At 43.2% G+C, this 13,221-nt stretch overlaps 1 protein-coding gene across 1 annotated transcript; it reads right to left on the reverse strand.

Annotated features, from left to right (window-relative positions):
- Nucleotides 1-4,157: 4,157 nt before the first annotated feature.
- Nucleotides 4,158-9,207, reverse strand: LOC120022045 (sorting nexin-10B-like). The gene is made up of 6 exons (XM_038965840.1): nt 9,181-9,207; nt 8,359-8,445; nt 8,080-8,180; nt 6,924-7,022; nt 4,558-4,764; nt 4,158-4,341 (listed from the first exon to the last, which is right to left on the reverse strand). The coding sequence occupies exons 1-6, from the start codon at nt 9,205-9,207 to the stop codon at nt 4,158-4,160; spliced, it is 705 nt and encodes a 234-aa protein (XP_038821768.1).
- Nucleotides 9,208-13,221: the final 4,014 nt, after the last annotated feature.

Consider the following 13,221-nt stretch of genomic DNA (forward strand, 5'->3'; position numbering starts at 1 on the left):
TTGTGTTGAAGTTTTGTTTTGTAGGTAAGGAGCGCATCGATGCACACTGGAAATTGAGTTATAAATTACTGCGCTGCAATAGACTTACCATGAATACGCAAATATCTGAACTGTACAGACACACACACCCCTTCCTTTGAGGACCGTGAAGCAGCATTTCATTTTAGAAGGAAATTGAAGATAAGCCCTGGAGGAATGAAACGGGTTGTGTGCGGCGTGTGCAATGCTCAGGTGTTACCCAGCGTGCACGTTAATAAGGTCAAACAAACACTTACTGTACAGTTTGAATATCACGATTTCTGTACGAGTGTGCATGGTGCATGTGTTAAGAGTGCCATATGAATATCATTAGGTCTCTGTACTACTGCAGAGTAGTGACTCATATCCTCTCACAGCTTCACTGGCTTATAAAACGCGGCAGGTAGCTTAGCGGTTAAGAGCGTTGAGCTAGTAACCGAAAGGTTGCTGGTTTGAATCCCCGAGCTGACTGGGTAAAATAAATCTGTTGAAGTGCCTTTAATAGCTCCTGAAAAACCGCTCTGGATAAGAGCATCTGTTAAATCCCTGAGAGGACGGGCTGGCTAGGTCTTTGGTTAAAGTGGGCTGCAGGACAGGAGTGGAGGGAGACCGATGCCGTCTTATTTGAGCCTTTACCTGTTTTTCCCCACTTACCAATTTACGTGCTGCCCCAAATTGACACACAGCACACACAGGTCCTGCTGCTGACAGGTAAATCCTTGGAGCGTTTAATAACAGATGAATTACCCCCCCTTTAAATTAGTACAGCTCACCTGGCAGAACTGACTGGGTGCTGCTGGTGACCAGCTCATGGTAGTGTAGCAGGAAGAAATACACAACAAAAATGAACTCATCAGCATACACAAACCAAGGCGCGTGTTCGGTCTGCTGGCCTCTCTTTGTGAGAGGGGAAGTGACATTAGCCAGCAACCGTGACACATTGTCAGAACGCCCAAATCACAGCCCAGTCAGCACTCTGCCAGACCTGACACAAACTTTAATAAGCTAGGTAGCCTACACACATGCAGCCCCCCTCCCCGTCAAGGGAGAAATACTCCCAGAGCTTAAGACATCTCTACGCAGTGTGTGAGAGCGAAATAGATGGGAAACACTCCTCACACCACTTCAAATACAGAAATTACTGTTTCGTAGGTTAGAACTCACGGAGAAGGTTAGTCAAATTAAGCAGTTGGAGACCGAGGTTAAGGTTAGGAAAAGGGCTAGCAAACAGAGCTAGAGGGGAGAAAGGTTGACTCACCTTGACAAGGGTTTGGACTATAGAACACTGTCCAGCCATCCCTACCACAGAAGACCCGAGATTTCAAACCCACAACATGCCTCAGAAGCACAGACAACACCATGTTACTGACCCAGAAAAGCTACGTCTTGGCAATATAGCAGAGTTTCTAAACCCAGAGGTACAACATCGAGAGACTTCAGGATACGCTTGCAAAGCAGACCAGGCCGGAGTTTGAGAAGTCAATAAGAGAAGTGAAAAATTATTCCTTAGTTCATTCTCACAACCTAGAGTCGAGCCAATGTCTTAAGTATTTGAACATTACTCCAACTTAGTGAAATTTGCAAACCAACACGTTTTCATTAGTCAAAAACTAAACGAAGGCGTGCCTTCGATTTGACGGCCTGCATATGCGCAGTTTGGCACGAGACGTCCGTTAGACCCGATTGTTAGCCAAGCTAGCCAATGTCGCCTCCAAGTGTGATCAGGGATTTCCATTGGAGAAGCAGTTTCTGCCCAGCTTCATACTGTACTGTCTGACTATAGTTTTAGGATTTCTTTGAAGACGCAGATTCTTTTGAATCTCCAAATCAGACAAACATTGTGCATCTTAAACTGTGGACATTAAATGAAGGGGATGAATATATTGAACTGGTTTCATCTTCAAGGAGCTCATTTTAGATGTTACAACACCCTCTACAGGGCTGATAGCACAGCACATCTGGTGAGGCATCCAAAAGCCAACCACACTGAACAAAAATAAAACAATAAGATTGAGATACAGTTCATAAGGAAATTAGTCAATTGAAATAAATTCATTAGGCCCTAAACTATGGATTTCACATGACTGGGAATACAGATATGCATCTGTTAGTCAGAATTTAAAATAAAGTAGTGGTCGATTAGAAAACCAGTCAGTATCTGGTGTGACCACCTTTTGCCTCATGCAGCGTGACATCTCCTTAGCATCGAGTTGATCAGGTTGTTGGTGGCATGTTGTCCCACTGTTCAATGGCTGTGCAAAGTAGCTTTTTATTGGCGGGAACATGCTGTCGTAGACCTCAATTCAGAGCCGAAACATGCACAATGGTGACATGTCTGGTGAGTACGCAGGCCATGTTCAGCTTTCAGGAATTGTGTTCAGATCCTTGCATTATCATGCTGAAACATGTGATGGCGGCGGATGAATGGCACGACAATGGGCCTCAGGATCTCATCACGACATCTCTGCATTCAAATTGCAATCGGGAAAAATGCAATTGTTCATAGCTTCTGCATGCCCATACCATAACTCCATGGGGCACTCTTCACAACGTTGACATCAGCAAATCACTGACCCACAACAACAAACTAGGTCTGCCTGTTACAGTTGAAACCAGGATTTATCCATGACGAGCACACTCCAGCGTGCCAGTGGCCATCGAAGGTGAGCATTTGCCCACTGACATCAGTTATGATGCCGAACTGCAGTCAGGTCAAGACCCTGGTAAGGACAACGAGCACGCAGATGAGCTTCCCAGGGACGTTTTGACAGTTGGTGCAGAAATTCTTTGGTTGTGCCAACCCAGTTTCATCAGCTGGATGTGGTCCTGGGCTGGAGTGTTTACACGTAGTCTGCAGTTGTGAGGCCGGTTGGATGTACTGCCAAATTCTCTAAAACGACATTGGTGGCTCTGGACATTCCTGCAGTAGCATGTCAATTGCATGCTCCCTCAACTTGAGACATCTGTGGCATTGTGTTGTGTGCCAAAACTGCACATTTTAGAGTGGCCTTTAGTCCCTAGCACAAGGTGCACCTGTGTAATGATCATGGTTTAATTAGCTTCTTGATATGCCACACCTGTCAGGTGGATGGATTATCTTTGCAAAGGAGAAACACTCCCTAACAGGGATGTGCACAAATTGAGAAATAGGCTTTGTGCATATTGAACATTTCTGGGATATTTTATTTCAGCTCATAGGACCAACACTTTACATGTGTTTATATTTTTGTTCAGTATAGATCGTCACTCATAACAGAAGACATCTAGGCCAGAGGCTGGTGGGAGGAGCTATAAGAGGACATGCTCGTTGTCATGGCTGGAATGGAATAGTCAAATGTGGTTTCCATATGTTTGATACCATTGCAGCCATTACGATAAGTCTGTCCTACAGCACTTCCCACCAGCCTCTTCTAAGCCTACTGAAGTTAATGCTGAAGGAAAGCCCAGGGATAACCTTAACAAGAAGGACAAGAAACCAAAGCACATTTCAACAAAAATTACTTGGACATTCCAGGATTTCAAAGGGCACCAACCACCAAGTCAATAAACCATCAAGTTAGTTCTTAAAAATAAAAGATTTGATACTTGGAATACTTAAGATAAAAATAAAAAAAAGATTTGTATAAAGTGAGCCTATACAACACTATTGCTAACCTTAGAGTACAGTTTAAATCGTGCAAATACAATTTTAAGAAAAGTATAATTTAAGAATCTTTCCCAGTATGATTGCAGGTAAACTGATTCACATAAAAAGGAAAAAAATATAAGGCACAAGTTAGAGTTCAAGAATGAGATATTGCATTAAGACAACGTTCTGTTTTGGACAAGACTCATTCACTAGCAACACCAGTCGGGCCGCAATAGAGGGTATGTCAATATAATAAAATATCCTTTAAGAAAACATAGCTCAGTAATTTTAAAAAGCCGGATGGGGACGCAGAGAGAATTCCAACAGAACCACATAAAAATACCTTTCTACGCCGCCAGTTAATCAGGTTTGAGAAGCGCATCAGGAACCGTAGCAAACAGTCTTTTGAGTGGTTTCCCGAACAAAGATTAAGTGCTTTTTAGTCCAGGGCTAGGCTTAATCTTTGTCCGGGAAACAGCCCCTTTGTGCGTGTGTGTGTGGAAGTGGTGTGTCAGGGCTCCATGTGTTCCTGGTCACACGACGACTCTGACAGACTGCTGAAGAATCCCTCATCCCGGATGCGAATTTTGCCGTCAGAATTTTCACAGGTGCTGCAGTCAAAGGGTAGAAGGCTGGGGCTCTGGGGGACCCCCGAGTCATGGCTGTGGCCCAGACTTGACGTGGTGCTGGTGAGGCTGAAAGTACAGAATAAAAAAGGGCAGAGGTCATGTCGGCTTGCATCGTTCCTCCGACAGCAGCTGATATCTAATAATGAATTTTTCCATAAACAATCGCTGTTGAGTCAATCAATGGATGTCATTGAAAAACAGTTTAAATCTGTAAAATTTAGGACAAAATCTGTAGCTTCTTGATATGCCCAACCTGTTAGGTGTGGCATACCGTACTCTTACCTTTCGCAGTCTGAGTTGAAGTACACCTTGCTGCCCTTCTCTATGGGGAAGCGTGTGCGGTGACAGTCGCTACACATCTGGATGGCCTGTGCCACTGTGTAGCGTGTCTGTCCCAAGACACACGCCTCCATCTTGGTCATGCTCAGCTGGGATTGGAGGAACAGGTGCACTCTACTGTCAGACAGCAGCAGGGGGTCCTGGAGGATACTGGGGACGAACAGACAAAGATTCATTTGTTGGCTAATTAATGAACAGTCAACAAAACTAGCAGTAGATACATACAACTATCAAGAACACCATACCATATTTTCAGCTTGTTTTTGAAGTAATCAGTGCGCCGGGTTACGAAGTGTGGTAGGAGATGAAGTGAATTGTTATTCTAAGCTCTATGACAGGAGAAACTAGGTGACAATGAGATCAACATTGTAATCATCAGTACATAAATGGCTTCTGTTTCAAGTGGAGTGGAGGAAATGAATGAAGTTGCTGGTAAAAGCCACTGGATGGCGTTTGGTGCCATAAATCCATGGATATAACATCTTATACAGGTCAAGCAGAGGCTTTACAAAACAAATGTCATACTAGAGGAAAATCAGAATTTATGTGATTGAATTATATTGCTATTCATTTGGGATAACAATATCCCCCCAAAAATTCTTCCTAATGTACAAAAGGGGATCTACACCACAGATTGCTATGGACTCTGACCAGTAGTGCTGAGCAACTAACCAGTGGTGTAAAGTACTTAAGTAGTACATGAAAGTATTTTTACTTTCATTTTTTTTGTATCAGTACTTTTTGACAACTCTATGCATTCTCCCGACACCTAAAAGTGCATTACAGTTTGAATGCTTAGCAGGACAGAAATGGTTCAATTCACACACAAGATAACATTCCTGGTCATCTACTGGCTCTGATCTGACACGTTTTGTTTGTACATTTTGTTGTGTTGGAGTGTGCCCCTGGCTTTCCCGTAAATTTAAAAAACAAGAAAATGGTGCCGTCTGGTTTGCTTAATAAAGGAATTTTAAATGATTTACACTTCTGATACTTAAGTACATTTGATCAATTACATTTACTTCTGATACTTAAGTATATTTTAAACCAAATACTTTGACTTACTCAAGTAGTATTTTACTGGGTGACTTTGACTTGTCATTTTCTATTAACGCATCTTTACTTAAGTATGATAATGGGTATTTTCCACCACTGCAACTAACCGACATTTCATTTTTGGGTCATTAAACTAATTGACCAACGTCAGTTCAATTACTTGAATTCCATTTAGTTCGTTTGTGAGGCCAATGCTGTTTCTCGAGAGAGAGAGGAGAGAGGAGAGAGGAGAGAGGAGAGAGAGAGAGAGAGAGAGAGAGAGAGAGAGAGAGAGAGAGAGAGAGAGAGAGATATCAAGTCAGGGGCTATGTGGGACGCACGCCTGAAGGGAGTTGTAGTTTTCATTAAGGAAATATTCAACCTAATTCAGCGTAGAAACATGGTAATTAACTACAATGACCATAATCCATTTGAACCTGATCTAACATCTCTGGAGACCTGAAAATAGCTGTGCAGCGACACTCCCCATCCAAGCTGAAAGCTTGAGGGGATCTGCAGAATAGAATGGGAGAAACTCACCAAACACAGGTGTGCCAAACTTGTAGCGTCATACCCAAGAAGATGAGGCTGTAGTCGCTGCCAAAGATGCGTCATCAAAGTACTGATTAAAGGGTTTGAATACTTATGCAAATGTGATTTCCATTTATTTTTAATACATTTGCAAAAGTTTTAAAACCTGTTTTTGCTTTGTCATTATGGGGTATTGTGTGTAGATTGATGAGGGAAAACATTTAATTAATTTTAGAGTAAGGCTGTAAAGTAACAAAATCTGGATAAAGTCAAGGCTCTGAATACTTTCAGAATGCACTGTATAGATGTTATCTTGTCTGGCTGGCTGCTACTGCCTGAGATGGATGGTGACTTTAAGGAATGAAAAGTAATAAAGAATTCAAATAAAAACTAAGTCATAATATTTTATGTCATATAAGTTAATGTTCACCATTTTTGGCTCCATTTCCATTAGAAAGCTCAAATCATTGTAATGTCATAATGCATTTTTTTTATTTTTTAATCGAACCTTAAATCAAAAGCCGTGACTTTTTCAAATCTAACCCAAACGACTTCCAAAAGCACTCATTGTTCATCACTATTGACCGGACAACCACTTGAGGTAGGAAAACATCTGACAAACTGACTTTGGTTGCATCAGACCCATAGATGGGCTGTCTGGATCATCCCTTCAAGCCTTTTGAACATGCAAAACCTGGCAGCCATTCATAAGGCTGAGGAAAGGAATAAACAAGGACACTCACATCTCTAGAAACTCCCGCAGGCCATTCATCCTCTGGTTGACCTTGTAGGGGTTTTTCAGACTGAAGAAAGGGTTCCAGGGAGGCAGTTTGGGCAACTCTCTGGAAAGGGACAACAGTGGCTTTCAATGTGGCAGTGTCATATGATGCCACCTTTCCAACAAGTCTGCCCTGCTAGAGCTGCACCTGTCAACATTAAGTGCTGTTATTGTGAAGCGGAAACGTCTAGGAGCAACAACAGCTCAGCTGCAAAGTGGTAGGCCACAAACTCACAGAACAGGAATGCCGAGTGCTGAAGAGCATCTATCCTCGGTTGCAACACTCACTACAGAGTTTCAAACTGCCTCTGGACGCAACGTCAGCACAATAACTGTTCGCTGGGAGCTTCATGAAATGGGTTTCCATGGCCGAGCAGCAGCACACAAGCCTAAGATCACCATGCATAATACCGAGCGTCGGTTGGAGTGGTGTAAAGCTTGCCATCATTGGATTTTGGAAATGCGTTCTCTGGAGTGATGAATCAGGAGAATGCTACCTGCCCCAATGCAGTGCAAACTAAGGTTTGGTGGAGGAATAATGTTCTGGGGCTGTTTTTCATGGTTGGGGCAAGGCCCCTTAGTTCCATTGAAGGGAAATCTTAACGCTACAGCATACAATGACATTCTAGACAATTCTGTGCCTCCAACTTTGTGGCAGCATGACAATGCCCCCGTGCACAAAGCGAGGTCCATTCAGAAATCGTTTGTCAAGATCAGTGTGGAAGAACTTCACTGGCCTGCACAGAGCCCTGACATCAACCCCATTGAACACCTTTCGAATGAATTGGAACACCGACTGCGAGCCAGGCCTAATCACTCAACATCAGTGACAGACCTCACTAACGCTTGTGGCCGAATGGAAGCAAGTCCCGCAGCAATGTTTCTACACTAATGAAAAGCCTTCCCAGAAGAGTGGAGTATGTTATAGCAGCGACCAACTGCATATTCATGCTCATGATTTTGGAAAGAGATGTTCGACGAGCAGGTATCCACATACACCACATGACCAAAAGTATGAATAGTCCACCCCTGGAAAGACAAGTGCATACATCATTGCAGGAGTGATCAAATGATGCAGTGAAGAGGGCCTACAGTGAACTATCACTATGGATTATACGTACATGAACATAGTGTTGTCCTGCAGACGCTGCCGGAGCCAAACAAACTCACTGTATCGCCTCCGCACACAGGAAGTCTTCTTCCTAAAACACATGCTATTGGTCTTAACACAGGAAGAAGGTAAATCATATTAGCAGAGGTTTTATAGCCAATATTACCCCACTTCAGATTGTCATGAAGTTAGAGGTTGCCAATAAATACACAGCTTCCTCAATCTCTCAGAAGCTGAAGATGTTCATGTTTAATGATGTTCATCAAGTGAAGCGTGCAGTAGTACTCACATGTAAACAGATCTCATAGTCAACGTGCGTGTGCCAGAAGTCATCTTTGTGGAATTGTGGCTCCTGGACCCAGACACTGACAAACTCCTGCAAAAGAAAGAACAGTGTTCAGAGGGGAAGTGTGTGGCTTGAGTGTGGTAATTTTTTGGCTCAAGAGCAATGAAGCCACAGGAGAAGAAACATTTCAGCAGAAATGTTACCCAACCTCTGTCATCCAAGTGTGATTATTTTAATTTTATTTGTGCTTTTCTATAAACCCATTTCTGTGTTCATGCAAGTGACTGAACGAATCGTCACTATCAGTATCTGCAATATGGCAGTACGCCCAGAACCTCGTTTAGAGAAAGGAATCTGTTTCAACGTCCCAGCTTAAAGAAACCTTGAGGTATTGGTCGGTCACATGAGTATAGCAAACGAATGATAAGCTAAATCATGCAAATATAACTTGTCAGTATTTAAGGGAACTAACGGGACTGCCATGTTAGAGCTCACTTCAGACCGGTACTTTATACATTGAAGTTTGACTGACCTCCAGCTTGCTGACAAAGAGACTTTAAGACTGACTTAGTGTGCGGTGTAATAATTCACAACAAGGGAAAAACTACACAGTATAGGCAAAAATACACAAAATTAGATTGAGGTTTAATAGAGAATTAATGTTCACCAGCTCTGCCTTCGTCCTTGACAACTACAGCGTGTGCAGGCTTTCCAGACCAGCACTAAAACCCAATAAGGTGTATTAGCTCTGGGCCAACAAAAGGCAGCACATCCTATAGCTCTCCATGAGCAGGATTAGGGAGTCATGACAGGTCTATCACTCGCCTGTTTCATTAGACTGTCAATCTCCATCGTAGACTGGAATCTGGGGGAGATGGGACAGAACCTCATTCAGTCAATTGGCAAACTGAGGCAAGAATGAGGTTAGATGCTTCTCTAGTAACAGTTTTTCTACAGTTATTTTACTGACAGTCAGTTATATTACGTAAAATCATCAGAAAAATTGGCAATGTTTAGTCAAACACCTTCTCTGGCACACAGAAAGCCTACCCGACCCATTCAAGTTCTCCTCTAAACTAGGGCTGGGAATTGCCAGGTATCTCGTGATACAATATCGGGACACTTAGGTGGCGATTCAATTGCAATTTGAAGTACCAAACATATAGCTCAATACATGTCTACTGCAGAGAGACAATAGAAATGAGTTGATCAGTCAGGGAAATAAAAAGCTGAATTATTGGCTCACTATTTTAAAAAGATTGAGAACAAGCTACAGGATGAAAAATACCAGAGTTTTAGAGCAGGTACAGCCCACTAGCACTAGCTAACACTAACAGAAAATATATTGTTACTTGTTGTCAAAGTATCGATATACTGTCCAAAATAATATCGCAATATGCAAGAGATTTTTCACCCATCCCTACTATAAAGCAGGCCACAGAGTCAGCGACTGTTGATTCTCCTTAAAATCTACATGCACCTGGATAAACCACATTCATTTGTCAACTTTCTGTATTCAACAAAATACATCCTGATATTCTGTTGCAAACTTGCAACCATGGACACCAATGTGCGTCTCAAGTGAGTGGGTTCAGAAGAGTGCTGTTCAATGCGAACACATCAGACCCACAAACCAGCAATACAGGTGTACCCCATGGCAGTGTCCTTTTGCCAGTTCTGTTCACCCTCTACACCAACAATTGTACCCCTATAAGAATCAGGATGTGCACAGTAAAATATACTGATGATACAGCAATCGTTGATTTAATAGGTGACAATAAGGGATCATAGCTTTCACCTGATCAGTCTACGGCACAGTTTCCCAAAGTCTGTCCTTGGGCCAGCCCTGGGTGCACGTTTTGGTTTTTGCTGTAGCACTACACAGCTATTCAAATAACCAACTCATTGTCAAGCTTTGATAATGTGAATCAGCTGTGTAGTGCTAGGGCAAAAAACTAAAACGTTCACCAATGGAGGCCCCAGGACCGAGTTTGGGAAACCTTGGTCTATGGCACAGAAAGAGCATGTTTTGCAAAAATGTAATGTTCAGTCAATTGAGTTATATTCGCAGGCTACAGTCAAATGTTTAACGTGTGCAATGATGTGCCAAAGGAATCTGTGATTGTAGTGCCTTATAGGGTAAATCAGAATAAGCAAAATTATGTGGATATATTGAAGCAACATCTCAAGGCATCAGTCAGGAAATTTAAGCTTGGTCGCAAATAGGTCTTCCAAATGGACAATGAGCCCAAGCATACTTCCAAAGTTGTGGCAAAATGGCTTAAGGACAACAAAGTCAAGGTATTGGAGTGGCCATCACAAAGCCCTGACCTCAATCCTATAGAAAATTTGTGGGCAGAACTGAAAAAGCGTGTGCAAGCAAGGAGGCCTGCAAACCTGACTCAGTTAAACCAGCTCTGTCAGGAGGAATGTGCCAGAATTCACCTAACTTATTGTGGGAAGCTTGTGGAAGGCTACCCGAAACATTTGACCCAAGTTAAATGTAAAGGCAATGCTACCAAATATTAATTGAGTGCATGTAAACTTCTGACCCACTGGGGATGTGATGAAATAAATAAATCATTCTCTACTATTATTCAGACATTTCACATTCTTAAAATAAAGTGGTGATCCTAACTGACCCAAGACAGGGCATTTTTACTGGGATTAAATGTCAGGAATGGTGAAAAACTGAGTTACTGCATTTGTAAACTTCCGACTTCAACTGTACATATTCTCATTCACCCCTTTAGATGCATGTATTAGGTAGTTGGGGAATTGTTAAATATTACTGCACTGTCAGAACTAGAAGAACAAGCATTTAGCTACACTCACATTAACATCTGCTAACCATGTGTGTGACAAGTTTTGATTTGAAGGGTTTCTTTATTTGTACTGTTAACATAAGAGTCAACAGACAAACTGAACAAGTTCCACAGACATGTGACTAACAGAAATGGAATAACATGTCCCTGGACAAAAGGGGGGGGGGGGGGGGGGGGTTTAAAAATAACAGTCAACGCAGCTGATGGCCACACCAGATACTAAGAACTGCAGTGCATCTCCTCATGGACTGCACCAGATTTGCCAGTTCTTGCTGTGAGATGTTAGCCCAATCTTCCACCAAGGCACCTGCAAGTTCTTGGACATTTCTGGGGGCCCTAGCCCTCACCCTCCGATCCAACTGGTCCCAGACGTGCTCAATGGGATTGAGATCCGGGCTCGTCGCTGGACATTGCAGAACACTGACATTCCTGTCTTGCAGGAAATCAGCCATACTGCTCGTTCTGTGCGTGGTGGCATTATCATGCTGGAGGGTTATGTCAGGATGAGCCTGCAGGAAGGGTACCACATGAGGATGTCTTCCCTGTAACGCATAGCATTGGGATTGCCTGCAATGACATTAAGCTCAGTCCGATGATGCTGTGACACCGCCCCAGACCATGACGGACCCTCCACCTCGATCCTGCGCCAGAGTACAGGCCTCGGTGTAAGGCTCATTCCGTCGACAAGCGCGAATCCGACCATCACCCCTGGTGAGACAAAACCGCGACTCGTCAGTGACAAGCACTTTTTGCCAGTCCTGTCTGGTCCAGCGACGGTGGGTTTGTGCCCATAGGAGACGTTGTTACCGGTGATGTCAGGTGAGGACCTGCCTTACAAGCCCTCAGTCCAGCCTCTCTCAGCCTATTGCGGACAGTCTGAGCACTGATGGAGAGATTGTGCGTTCCTGGTGTAACTCGGGCAGTTGTTGCCATCCTGTACCTGTCCCGCAGGTGTGATGTTCAGATGTTACACGTGGTCTGCCACTGCGAGGACGATCAGCTGTCCGTCCTGTCTCCCTGTAGCGCCGTCTTAGTTTATATTGTAGAATAGTGAAGACATCAAAACTAAGAAATAACATCTGGAATCATGTAGTAACCAAAAATTTGACTAATCAAAATATTTTCGATTCTTAGCCACCCTTTGCGAACTCTTGGCACTCTCAACCAGCTGAGTTCCCACATACGCTTAGCACTTGTTGGCTGCTTTCCCTTCAGTCTGTGGTCCAACTCATCCCAAACCATGTCAATTTGGTTGAGGTCGGGTGATTGTGGAGGCCAGATCGGATACAGCACTCCATCACTCTCCTTGGTCAAATAGCCCTTAAACAGCCTGGAGGTGTGTTTCAGGTCATTATCCTTTTGAAAAACAAAATGATAGTCCCACTAAGTTGAAACAAGACGGGATGGTGTATCGCTGCAGAATGCTGTGGTGTGCCTTGAATTCAATTTTTTTTTTTTTTATAAAATCACTGACAGTGTCACCAGCAAAGCACCATCACACCATGGTGGGAACCACACATGCGGAGCGCCGTTCACCTACTCTGCATCACAAAGACACGGCGGTTGGAACCAAAAATCGCAAATTTGGACAATAGACAGGAAAACAATGGGGTGAGCTCAGCGGTCCAAGGGTATTTCAGGGCTAGCGTTTGACAACGGAGTACACTGCCCAGCCTTACATAATTAGGAGATTGTCATGATTAAAATGGTGTCCAATTTAAAAAATATATATACACACTGCGAGATTTGGCAAAATACAGACATACTTATATTTTCCTATAGGAAACAATGGGACAACCTCAGCGTTCCATGAGTAATTGTTGTTTACATTTCAACTACCAGCAACGTGGGCAGGTCTCGTTTCCAACAATAGCAAAGCAGGCATTGCGACGTATTACAATAGGCTGGGAATAGAACGTTCAGAAGGCGAGATGGTGCCACGGTGATCAATAGCACTAATAGCTGGCAGGGGGGAAAATTCCCTAAGGCCTGTTTTTTCATGATTTCTTAAACTACATCAAGCAGCTGGGACATAATATAA

This window comes from Salvelinus namaycush, chromosome 27, assembly GCF_016432855.1.
Source record: "Salvelinus namaycush isolate Seneca chromosome 27, SaNama_1.0, whole genome shotgun sequence".
Classification (NCBI taxonomy): Eukaryota; Metazoa; Chordata; class Actinopteri; order Salmoniformes; family Salmonidae; genus Salvelinus; species Salvelinus namaycush.